The sequence below is a fragment of the Excalfactoria chinensis genome, chromosome 2, assembly GCF_039878825.1.
Source record: "Excalfactoria chinensis isolate bCotChi1 chromosome 2, bCotChi1.hap2, whole genome shotgun sequence".
Taxonomy (NCBI): domain Eukaryota; kingdom Metazoa; phylum Chordata; class Aves; order Galliformes; family Phasianidae; genus Excalfactoria; species Excalfactoria chinensis.
In genome coordinates, this window is record NC_092826.1 from 16,463,760 (window position 1) to 16,476,538 (window position 12,779).

The 12,779-nt window shown below is 42.3% G+C and overlaps 1 protein-coding gene across 2 annotated transcripts; it reads left to right on the forward strand.

The window, feature by feature from the left end:
- The first annotated feature begins 205 nt into the window (after positions 1–205).
- On the forward strand, positions 206–11,857 carry KCNV1 (potassium voltage-gated channel modifier subfamily V member 1). 2 transcript variants are annotated; one of them, XM_072330256.1, is made up of 4 exons: positions 206–370; positions 1,057–1,569; positions 3,320–3,846; positions 9,676–11,857. In XM_072330256.1, the coding sequence occupies exons 2-4, from the start codon at positions 1,088–1,090 to the stop codon at positions 10,185–10,187; spliced, it is 1,521 nt and encodes a 506-aa protein (XP_072186357.1). In that variant the 5' UTR covers positions 206–370; positions 1,057–1,087; the 3' UTR covers positions 10,188–11,857. The 2 variants fall into 2 exon arrangements, with proteins under 2 accessions (XP_072186357.1, XP_072186358.1); XM_072330257.1 differs by lacking the exon at positions 206–370 and adding an exon at positions 461–560 and having other exon boundaries at positions 9,676–10,540.
- The last annotated feature ends 922 nt before the right edge of the window (positions 11,858–12,779 follow it).

The following is a 12,779-nucleotide window of genomic DNA, read 5'->3' on the forward strand; positions in this document are numbered from 1 at the left end:
GTGGTATTCAAATCGTGCTGCGAGCTCACTCGGAGAAGTTGGCGGCTCTGAGAACCCCTCGCATCGAGCAGCCCCGGCCAAGAAACAACGAGCTCCGCTCCGCACTGCCCGCCGAACCGCGCCCCCACCTCGGGCACCCCGCACGGCCAGGCCGGCGAACGCTCGGCCCCGCAGCGGGGAGGGCGGTGGCCCGGCCCGGCCCGCCCCGTGCTGCGCAGCCCCGGCGCTCCCGCCTGCCCCCCGCGGCACATGACCCGCCATGGAGGCGCGCCGCCGCTGCACAGAAGTTTGGAGCCGGGGGATTGAACGGAGGGGACGGCGGCAGCGGGCGCCCAGCCGCGGGCGGCACAGCGGGGAAGCGGGCGGGCAGGTGAGGCGCGGCGCGAGGCGGCGGAGCGCGGCCGGGCTGCCTGACGGGCTGACGGGCGGTGTGCGGCGGCTGCTCCAGGCTGGGGCGAGGATCCCGCGGCTGGACGGGACGGGGTTGGTCGGACGGGCCGGCAACTTCGGCGGCGGCTGTCGGTGAAGTGCGGGCGCAAGGGGCGGTCCCAGGAACCGGGGTACGTCTGTGAGGGTGCAGAAGGGGCCGGGGCGGACGGAGCCGTGGGGCCGGACGGAGAGCAGAGGCGACGGGCGAGGCCGAGCACGGGGCGGGTCGCCGGGCATCCCCTCTCTGCTCGCACAGCCCGCTGAAGGCGATGCTGATATTGTGCCGTGATGGTTCGTTCCCTTCGCACTCGGCTCGCGGGACACTTGATTGAGAGGTCGGGGCTGACCGTGAAGCCGAAGGGGCCGCGTGGGTTGTCGCTGTCAGATGGTGCCTGGCGCTTCCCCCAAACAGCGCGCAGTGAGCCTGACTCACGGACCTCAGGTATCGCTGGGAGCCCAGCAGCACGCTTGGCCTCTGTCTCAGATGGAGGCAACATTTGGAGGAAGTGGGGGTGGTGAGGTGCCCCGGGGACAGGAACCAAAGCATCAGAAGGTCCCTCATCTCTAAGCTGGCCCCATTGCCAACACCAAGAACATCTCTGCAGCTTTGTTGTGTTTTCCATCCAGGAGAGTGTGGGCTGCTGCTGGCAGCTACAGGATGAAGTCGCCTCCCTGCTGCATGTCTCTTAATTCCCAAGCGTCCCTGGAGGAACAAGGGAATAGCACGTCGCTGGGCTCCCTGGACTGCAGTGTTTTCTCCAGCGAGGAGGAGCAGGGGCTCCTGCTGCAGAAGGTTGTTCCTTCCTTGGACTGCTTTACAATCAATGTGGGAGGCAGCCGCTTCGTGATGTCCCAGCAAACTTTGTCTTGCTACCCCGACACTCGTCTCGGCAAACTGGCTGTGGTGGTCTCTGCTGCCCGGGACGTGGCCTCTGGCCTCCTTGAGCTCTGTGATGATGCTAACCTGCTGGAGAATGAGTATTTCTTTGACAGGAGCTCGCAGGCATTTCACTACATCCTGAACTACTACCAGACAGGGAGGCTGCATGTGATGGAGCAGCTGTGTGCACTCTCCTTCCTGCAGGAGATCCAGTACTGGGGCTTGGATGAGCTCAGCATCGACTCCTGCTGCAGAGATCGGTGAGCTGTGGGAAAACACAGAGCAGGAACATGGGCTGAGTGAGCTCAGCACTGGCTGGTGTTCAGGGACAGTCAGGTGAGAGATCCAACAGTAGGGCAGAGAAGGTAGCACAGAAGAAATATCCTCAAAGCTGGGCAAATCCAGAAGTGAATCCTACTCTGGAGGTAGATGGAAGTGGGGAATTGGACAGAGAGGTGTGTTGAGTGAGATCACTGCTTACCTTTGCTGTGAGGGACAGGTTGGCGGTGGAGGCAAGATAGTGAGAGCCTGACATGAGCAGGATATGGGTTTTTCTGCATCAGTTTCAGACTGGCCCTGGAAGTTCAAAGCGGAAAGTGGCAGTGATGGAGTTAGGATGGGCTGTCAAAGCAAAGATGTACATTCAGTGTCATTCAGATTGCAGTTTTATCCTAGCCGAGGGGGATCACGTGTGGAGTCAGGAGAGTTTGGAGCTTCACTGCCCAGTACTTTCCACACAGTTGCAAGGAGAGACAGAAGGTGGGAGTGGTCATTGCTGTGCTGAGAGTGGGTGGCACAGCTGCAGGAGCAGCCCTGAGGGGAAGCATGGAATATGGATGTAGCAGCGTACAGGGAGGGGGCAGCAGCAGGGGGAACATGGATTGCTGGAGACAAATTGTGACAGGCAGTTTAGGTACAAAGTGTGTTTTGACTGACCACCCCCAGGATGTCTGTTAATTCTATTTGCACCTACTTTATCTACCATATTAGCATTACTGGTTTGTCTGTAGTATAAAGAGTACAACTGCTGTTGATCAAACTTGTTATGTCAAAATTATTGGAAATAATCAAGCACATCCATCCTGCCTCACCTCTCCCACCCTCCAAAAAAATGCTTCAGTTATCCTATCCTTACATGGATATAGCTGCCTCTGAGACAGTTATATCCTAGTTTTCATCCCATTCTTCATTTGGTAGTAGTTATAACTGAAAGATCCTAATTCTTTGGTGGTACAAGAAGATACAGATCTCTTGGGCGTATGCAAGAGTAACACAGGCAGCAGATGAAGGCAAAATTGCGTAGCCCCTTAATAAGTCTTGATATCTACAGCTGTCAGGAAATACAGATATAAAGGAAAATATTTTTACAGTGTAATTTGAGAACGTTGTTTTATGAAATAGTTCTGTAAATACACTAACAAAACACTCAGCTACGCATTTACAGTCAATAAGTTTCATTCAGCAAAGATGCATGCTTTGTTGTGTGACAGCCCATATGTTTAATGCAAGATAGCCCGAGGCATCTGAGCATGTATTGATCAGAACTTCATACATGAACTGCAAAGCTTTCATTATGTCTTCCCTTCTAGCACTGCAGATACACACCAATGTAATGAAACTGCAATATAATTAATAAAACTGCAATAAAATTGAGGATAATGGAGAAACAGAGGGTCTGAATTGCTTATAAGAATGCATGCATGCTAGGCATGGAACTAGTCCTACTGTAGGCAATGTGATCCACATAAGTAGCACGTTATCTGAATAAAATTACTGTGTACATACAAACTGCCACTGCTGTGACGTGGGTAAGTAGGAATATCAGGTCAAAGGAAACATGCTGTAGGGTCTTAGTTAATAATGTCCTTCACAACACATTTGACATCAGGGTTTTCTAATTTCTGATAAGGTATACTTTAATGCATGTTCTTATACCTTTCCTGGTAGAGGATAAGAAAAATGTACTCATATTGGTATTAAAAATGTTTTTGTTGGGGGATTCCTGGGCAGGTACTTCAGGAGGAAGGAGCTGAGTGAAGCCTTAGACATCAAGAAAGATGCTGAAGAACTGGATGCTCAAGATGAGGAAGAGGACTTTTCTGGTAGCCTCTGTCCCAATGTCAGACAGAAACTTTGGGAAGTTTTGGAAAAGCCTGGTTCCTCTGCAGCAGCGAGGACTTTTGGCACTTTATCCATGGCTTTTGTTGTTGTGTCCATTGCCAACATGGCTTTGATTTCAGTAGAGCTAAGCTGGCTGGCACCACCACTACTGGATGCCCTTGAGTACCTGTGCATTGCATGGTTCACTGTGGAGTTTGTTCTGAGGTTCCTGTGTACACGGGATCGGTGTCGCTTTCTGAGGAGTGTGGCAAACATCATAGACCTCCTTGCTATTTTACCTTTCTACATCACACTGCTGGTAGAGAGTCTGTGTGGTGGGGAGAGCTCCCAGGAACTGGAAAATGTGGGGCGCATTGTCCAAGTGCTGAGACTACTCAGAGCGCTACGGATGTTGAAGCTGGGAAGACATTCAACAGGTACTTCAGCCATGGCAGTGGTAGTTCTTACTTTTACTGCCAACAAACTGTCCCCATTTTGTGTGCATTTCTGCCTTTTATGTACAGTGTAATGTTAGTTGTGATGGCTTGTGAAACTCTTACTTTTGGATATTGATAACAATGTCGGTAGATTTCTTCAGTAAATTCTAGTTCTTCATAAAGCCAGTACTTTTCAGTTGCATAGAACATTTACAAAAGCAGGCCCCAAAGCTGTATGCTGTAAGCCCTTCACCAGTCATTCACAACGTCACATATTTTTTCAAACATTTTTATTTGAGTTAGGAAGAAACAGAAGTGACCCATGCTTTTATATTATCAGAGCCTCACTGATGACAGTTTATAATTATCTGTCATCACTTGTTACACTTAAAAAGTTTTATGCAAATAAATGGATCATGATTTTGCCTGCATCACACATCCTAAAAACAATGAGGTTCTTTTGGATAGAGAATGTTTCAATAAAACTGTTTGAAGTGAATCATACTGGGCAGTGGGTTGATGGGCTCTATGACCATGTTGAACACGTTGGAATCTGTGTGATATGTTGAACATCATACTGCACATGATGTTATGATGTGGAATATTGACAGCAGCACCACAAAACTATGACACACAGCTAGGGCACTGAATTGGCATTAGGTTCAGCATGGAGTGGCAATGTCAGGTTCAGCTAGCGTTCTAATGTGGTGCCCTTCATGTCCAAGCACTCCTGATGTAGTCCTTCCAGAATTTCCTGCCTTGAAGTAGCAATGAAGCAGCTTCATTTTTTGGAGAACCATCTCCACCCTCTTCATGAACTGACCCTATTTCAGTGGGCATTTTAGCAACAGGATGTGTCTTTATTTTTGTCACTGAAGAGCAGTGAATCTTCATACCGGTAGCAGTGAGTAGCTTTAATACTGCTGAGCATAATCATAGTGGTTTGGGATTATGCCTACCCGGATGCGTAACTGTCCCTTGGAAAGCAGTTGAGAGGAAGCTGTTAATGATTCAGTCTGTCAGTGAGTTTGCTGTGCTTCAGTATAATTTTTACAGTTTTTGTTCTATGCAAGGAAGCCTGCTGCCCACTTCCAATTACATGAATGTGAATGCATTCCTCCCTTGTTCTGTTTTGAGAATAAGAAAATGATTTTGTCACATTCAGGCACTTTGGTGCTAAAGACAAGCTTATGATCCAAAAGTATGTTAATTCTAGTTAGAAACTTTCCGGAGTTTCCACTTCATCATACTTTACTGTTACAGAATGAATGCACAAAACACAATTCTGAGGCTCTGTCAGCTATAAAGTAAGTTTCAGATGCCTGTGTAGTAATTGTTAACTTCAGCTGTATTCAGTGTTTCAGTGTTTCAGAGGTGGTCTAAACCCTACATGTCCAACCTGCTGGTTTTATGCTTTTGTTTCCCTCTTCTTTTTTCTTTTTTTTTTTTCTTTTTTCTTGTTGTTGTTTTAATAAAAAACATATTTAAAGAAGCTTTGTTGCTTATATACGTTAACTATATTATATATTATGTATGTAGCCTAAGACAACACCTCTTCACTCCTAGGCAAGCCAAAAGGTTGGACAGCCATGGTCTAAACTTTTGTGCTATTTATTTCTAAGGTTAAATTCATTAAAATGTTACTATAGTTTATTTCCCAGTATTGTATTACTAATGTTAAGAGTTTAGTCATTCATTTGCCATGTTTGGTAGAAGAAAGGAATTAATTTTATCTCAATACAGTCTTCTGCTCTGAAAGTGAGCTGCCATCTTTCTTCTGTAATCGAAATACCAATTTCAGTATGCAACAAGTGACATACATCACTATTGAAGCCATTCAGATTAGCATTATTGCCACTATGCTTGCTAATTTGATAGTTGGGAATTACTAGTTACTTAGTTGCACAACAGTGAATCAGTTTTGGCACTTTTCTGTGTAATTTAAATGTAGAAGGCCGTGAATTTGATTTTCTGTCAGAAGATGTGTGGTTGCTAAGGCAAAACATAACTCTAATAAGCCAAGACAAAAAATAGATTAGTGGATCTGAAGTGTAACTTCTGACCAGACGAGGTTTGTAGTGGAAGAGAGTTGTGCTAACATGGTTCTGAATACACTTCTGGCCATAGCAGCTAATAGAAGATAAACATTCTAAGTACAGTATACAGATACGATCCTTGCACAAACGCAGGCAGTGCCGGTAAATCTCAGAGTGTAGGAGTGGCACTCAAATACTTCTCTCTTGCATTAGGCAACTTAAAACTGCCTCCCAGTGAGGGTTCTGTGATTCTTGTACTCTTAGATCACGTGAAACTTCATACACTGCTCACCTGTTTTGTGTGGCAAAAGGAGTGCAAGATCACAGGAAAAGAGATGTAATAATCTGTGGCTGCCAGGAGCAACTCCTCTGTCGCCACGGCAGGGTGGTCAAAGTCATGAGTGACGGTCACTGTGTGGAACCAGAGAAAAGCTGAGATCCCAGCAGCAGAGGTTCTGCTATCAGAGTCAGAAATGAGTTAGGAAAAATCTAAGTTCTTCTTTCCTCTGTTTTTAGAGAAATGGCAGATTAGCCCTTTTTGTGGGGAAGGGAAAGAAAAATGGAAGAATCCCTTGAATGCTGAACTCAGTTATCAGGAGATGGATTTAATGCATAGAAACACTTGGGCCATACTAGAGTGAGTGCTAAATTGTGCAAAGTGCTATACCTTGTCAAAGAAAATTGATCAATTAGTCGTATGTCTACCAGAAAATGTATAGCTAGAGGATGAGATGACTTCTGAGATACTGAAGGTACAGATTTGAGTGGGTTAGGAATGACTAAGAATTGAACCTGCAGTTTTCACATTTTCTGATGCTTCTCAGCTGTTGGCTTTTTTCTGGGGCCATGTTTAGTCTAAGGCTTTGCTGGTCCTCATCTAGGAAGCACTTAGAAATTTACTCCTTGAGAAGCAGGATGTGGGCATCTGATGGCAGTGGGCATATGTCAGGATGAGATGTTGCTGGATTCATGAGAAAGCAAAACTTCAGCACTTCCTGAATTCAGTGCCAAAAATTTAGGACGATTTAAATGCTGTGTGTAAACTGAGTCTCCTGATTATCAGCTTGCATTATCAAGTTCCTTTGGGCAGCAAAGAGGTGGAACTTGTGATGCAAGGCAGAAATGCCTCTGTTGCTTGCTGCTGGTTCCAAGGCTGGAGCAGTTTGCTTGCCCCAAATACACTGACTGTTGCAGCAGCCCAGCACCTTCCAGCATGAGTAACCAAGCTGTTATAGCTGCTGGCAGGGAGCTCTCATAGCTCTCATAAGACTTGCAGAGGTGTCTCTGATGGAACAGCTCAAGTTTGGCTGTATGCTAGGGCTGGATAAATCATTTTTTAAAAGTTAAAGTAAAACAGAATACATAATCCTGAGTACACCAACTGAATCCCATTTGGAATGAACGGTGGAGTCCAATAAGTTGTCTGATTCATAGATTCATCTAAAAACATCTCCTGACTTCTCCTAAAAGCACGAAGTGATGGAGAACCACCATTGCGCTGATCTCAGTGATCATGGGCCATCAACACAAATAACACAAATATTTACTTTCATTTAAAAAAAAAAAAAAAGGGGGGGGCTCAGTCATTGTTTTTTATTTTTATTTTTATTTTTATTTTTATTTTTATTTTTATTTTTATTTTTATTTTTATTTTTATTTTTATTTTTATTTTTATTTTTATTTCCTTTGAGTTTAACAAGTTAAAAAGTACTTTAGTTATTACTTTCCTTCACGATAATTAAGATAATTCTTTAATACCTGGTTTTGATAACCAAGGCAGCTTGAGTTCTGTTGTGGCTTTTTTTTTTACCAGAGATACTGAATCATTTTTATTATACTCTTTTATTTCAGCATCATTGTTTTATATGAGGACAATAGAACTAAGAATAATTTTAAAAGAACTTACCAGACTCCTTAATAGTAAGAATTATTAACCATTAAAAAACTATTTTGCTGAAGCTGTCATTCATGTGATGCAGAGAGTTAGCAGTCCTTGTTCGTGCTTATTTCAATCTGATTTAAGAAAGTTGTGCTGTTGCTTTGTTGTTTTGTTTTGTTTTCTTCTTTTAAAACCAGTATTTCTGGGCTCCACTGTAAAGGGCAAACCTGGATTTTACAGTCTTTACTTATGTCATGGAGACTTTTAAATTGGTGTACCTTCTTCCTAGGTCACCTGAAAGGATTTATTCTTCTACCTTGTTCAGTATGAAATTTTACATGGTAATTGAGTATAATAACTTCCTTGGAAGATGAGAGCTTGATCTGTGTCCTTGCAATTGTCCCTTGCCTTTGCACTGCTATCTTAGTATATTTTCAAAAACTGGACAGAGTCGTATTAATAGAAAAAAAGTCTGATATATCTTATTTCCCCTTTCTGTTACATAATTAACCTGTATAATTTACAATAAACATTGTAACCAACAGACTTTCATAACAGAAATATAAAACCCGGATATGGGCAAATCCTTAACTGTAGCTAGCAGTTGAAAAAGGAAAACATTCCCTGCAAAATAGTCTGTTCTTCCACTGTTTGCTGAACATAAATGAAAACTTTAAATCTCATTAGATCTAAAGGGAAAAAGAAACGGAGCCAAAAGCAAAAGGAAATTTTAACTTATTTTATTTCGAGATCGTGGAAGGAAAGCAAATCAAATTCTCTGTTAGTTCAATGAGCGTATGAAGGCTGCAAGCAGAAGCAGCAAACCTCTATGCAAATGTTTTAGTTACAAGTCTTCTCTCATGAGTACACTCTTACATGAAGAGTTATTGATAAGCACTGTGGGTTTTTTTTTCACTTATTAAGGAAAACATATAGCATGTTTTAAGAAGAATATTAACGGTCCAAAATCAGCTGTGATTCAAAGCATAATTTCAGTCTCCCGTGTTTTTCAACCAGTTTGGTACCCTGTTATCTTCTTTTGTTTATGAGCAACATTTATCCATTGCAGTATTATTGGATTTACTTTCCTGCTTGCTTTGTCAGGCAGCCTGGCCTTGAGGCAGCAGCTCTAAAAGGAATGTGGGGCATTATGGAGAGCAATCTGCTGCACATAAATTCCCTGTTCGGCCCATAGGCAATGGTGAATTAGCAGGAGAGTACTTGTTTGCTTTGGGAAGCTTTGCTATCTCCAGTTTTGGCACAAGCACAGCTGCTGCTGGACTACTGTATTTGTTTTGATCTCTCCAGATAAAGATGTTGATAGACTGTGAGGGGGAAGAAGGGTCAGAGGGAGGTGATGAGAACTATAAAGGTTTGTAAACAGTGCTTAGCAAAGAAAAAGTATTGTGTGACAGAATTAGGCTCAAAGTGCCCACCTGGGAACATGAATTTGACAACAGGGTGTTCTTTGGTCCAAGAGATAAATATGATAATGGCTGGAAAACAGGCACATTCCAATTGAAAGTAGGAAGCAGATGTTTTTAGTAGTTTTAAATGGCTATTTAGGTAACTTAATAAAAACTGTGGTAGAATCTCCATTATGGCCAATTACTAAATCAAGATTGGTTAGTTTTTCTAAATCATATGTTGTATGTAGTTCAAATGATAAGCAGTATGCAGAATTTATATGCTCTGTATAAAGGAAAGTGAGATGATGTCAGTGTTTCAGTCTAACATCTTAATCTGTTTCTTTTTAAATCACATTTTTGCAGTAGTTTTGCTTGTAGGATCTGCAGCCCTTTTTCATAAGTCATGTTCATTAACAGCCAAAACAAAGGCGTAAAAAGGCGTTTCACGAATCACAGAAGGGAGCTTCACAAATCAACCTACTGACAGCATTTCTTCTTTTTTCAGGGTTGCGGTCCCTTGGAATGACAATTGCACAGTGCTACGAGGAGGTTGGCCTGCTGCTGCTTTTCCTTTCTGTAGGAATCTCTATATTTTCCACGGTGGAGTATTTTGTTGAGCAAGGTGTGCCAGGTACAACTTTCACAAGCGTACCTGGTGCTTGGTGGTGGGCAACAACATCCATGACAACTGTTGGTTATGGTGACATTAGACCAGATACTACTATTGGTAAGGTAGTGGCCTTCATGTGTATACTGTCAGGAATACTAGTTTTGGCTTTGCCAATAGCTATCATAAATGACCGGTTTTCTGCCTGTTACTTTACGCTGAAGATAAAAGAAGCTGCTCTTCGGCAGCGTGAAGCTTTAAAGAGACTCATGAAGAACTCATCCAGTGACTCAAATATCAATGTTAATTTGCGAGACATATATGCACGCAGTGTCATGGATATGCTGCGGCTGAAAAGCAGAGAGCGAGCTAGCACAAGGAGCAGTGGAGGAGATGACTTTTGGTTTTGACTTTTAAGTAATTTAGCCTTGTATAGCAAATAGACTACTTCAAAAATGTGGTATTAAAAATCTGTTTTTTTATTATTCAACACATAATGTATTGCTTTTCCACCTGGAGCTTTAGTTGCTCATACAGGATGATGTAGCCAATGTAAGCAAAAGGCTCTGAGGGTGCCCAGAAACATATTCCCAGAACTGGTTCTTGGTAGGTGAGCAAGAAAATAATGGGTACATCACAGTAAAACAGTGTTACAAACACTTGTCTGTGAATCTTATGTCCTTGCTTATGCATAGTAATAAAATCTTCTAGTTGAAATTGCTATGGTGTTTTGAATTTTAAAGACCTACAGGATTTGTATTTGAAATAAATTTAAAAATAAAAATAAAAATAAAAATAAATTAAAAAAGGTAAATACATTAGGAAAATCAGAAGTAAATGGTTACCAGATAGATACATGGAGGGTATCAGGAGATGATAGGTGGAAAGTATTAAGCTGATCAAAGATCTGCAGCCAAGTGTAAAATAGTCATGAGTTGGGTACCATAACTTCGAGCACCCTCTGTAATTGCTGCAGAAGTTAGAGGAGATAATACAGCCTTTGCAGCAGAGTGGTCATTTACAAACTTAGTTTGAACCATGCCTTCTCCTTGTTTTTTGATTTTCTTAACTTATTTGTGCAGCTATGCAGATTTTGTGCTTAAATAAAGTCACCAGTGGATACCAGAAGAAACAGATATGGTAAACAAGTTACTCATTTCTCTACCTCCTGTTAAAATCAGGATGTATTCCAATTACTGAGCCAGATGTAAAAGAAATGATTATAATCTTTTAATAGGTTAGATCAAAAATCACAAACGTCTCATTTCATTTTTTCAGCAATGTAAGCACAAATATTATTTACATTTGGCATTAATTCAACATACTGCCTGAAAGCAGGCTTCTATTAGCTGTGGATTATTTAATTTGATCAAGTATTTATGCGTTTTGGAGGCTTAGACTGTCTTTCTTTGAGTATATGTGAATAGGTGAAAACCCTGCTTTTAATAAATACTGAATAACTCTTGTTTAGAAGCAAGAATGTGTTTTCCTCCTATTGCCTGTAAATATAATGCAGATGGCAGATTTTTCAAAGTCTACAACCTCGAAGCAAACTGAACAAGAATTCAGCTCCTGATTTGTCAGTTGATATCAGCAAGCGTTTGGGTTTGGGATGAGTTTGGCATGTGCAGCAGCCATCAGGGACATGAGGAAACTTAGAAAGTGTAAGATACCATTGCCCTACCAATAAAAGTCTTGTTCTGAAAATTTGGAAATTGGGCTTACCATCTGTGTTACACAAAGATCAAACAGTGTTATCACAGTGTTTCTTTCTGCCCTGATATTCTATGAGTACATGACGAAACTCTCATCGATGTCCAGGAGACACAATTAATTCTACAGGGAAAGGCTTGATGCAGCCCACTCTAAGTTAATTCATAGCTCCTTGGAGCAGGAAGTCCCTGAGCTGCACAAATTGTACAGGCTGTTTCTCATTCAAAAGTCATTCTAATTATAGAGAATTAGGAAGAAGCTTTTATTGTGGGAAGACTGTTTTGTAATGTCTTTTGTGCTTTCTTGTACAGTATCTGATCTCTGTTTGAGAAAGGAAATGCAGTTAAATAGATGACTGATTCTCTTCAGGGAATGGCTGTTTTATTACATCCTGTGTTTGTTGTGAAGGACTCAAAAGAAGGAGAGAAATGTTCTGGGATGTATCAGTTGATTCAATCCTTTCACCAGGTCTGAAAATAACATTTCTTCGAAATGCCCCTGGGGAAATGTGGCTGAGACTTTATCCAGTAGCCACTTCAACTTATATTTTCAGACCTCTTGGTTTTAAATTCAAGGCCTCCAAAGAGGTAAAGTGTTTGTCAATCCTGTTGTTTATTCAGCAAGACTATTCAGTAATGTTACCTGTTTGCAGATTAAGATTGGTTCTGATTTCATCTCTTACATATGGGACCAGAGCGTTCCTACTGAGCCACACACAGTACAGGGCATTACAACTCTAAAACATGAATCTACACCATTTCTCTACTACTACAGATTTGGAAAACAGCTCTGTCATCACTAAGGCACCAAACAAAGGATGTTCCTGTGCAATCTTTTGAATATTATGCTGAAGAGAAGTAAGAAACTACTTCTTCTCCTCACATCTGTTCTGCCATTTCCATTACACAGTAGCCTTGGCAGAAAGGATGCGTCAGAACATGAATAACATTCTGCCTTTCTTCTTTGAACACAAAATACTTCTAAAAACTGCAATCAAAGGATGTAACTGCAGCACTTAATCCAGCCTGCTCTAACCCTGGTTCACTAGTTCAGGAAATGATACTAGTTAAAAAACAGTGGTATAGGCTGTAGTGCAGACTAACAATCTGAAAAGTCATGTGTATTTCTTTGTAGATGCTTAGGGGCAGCACTTAGCACCCACCAGAACGTTTTACACATCACTAATATTTATCTTTGTTCTCACTTTAAAGAAGGCCACCAGCCTCCTGGGCTGCATCAGAGCACTACCAGCAGGCTGAGGGAGGTGGTCCTTACCCAGCTGGTAAGAC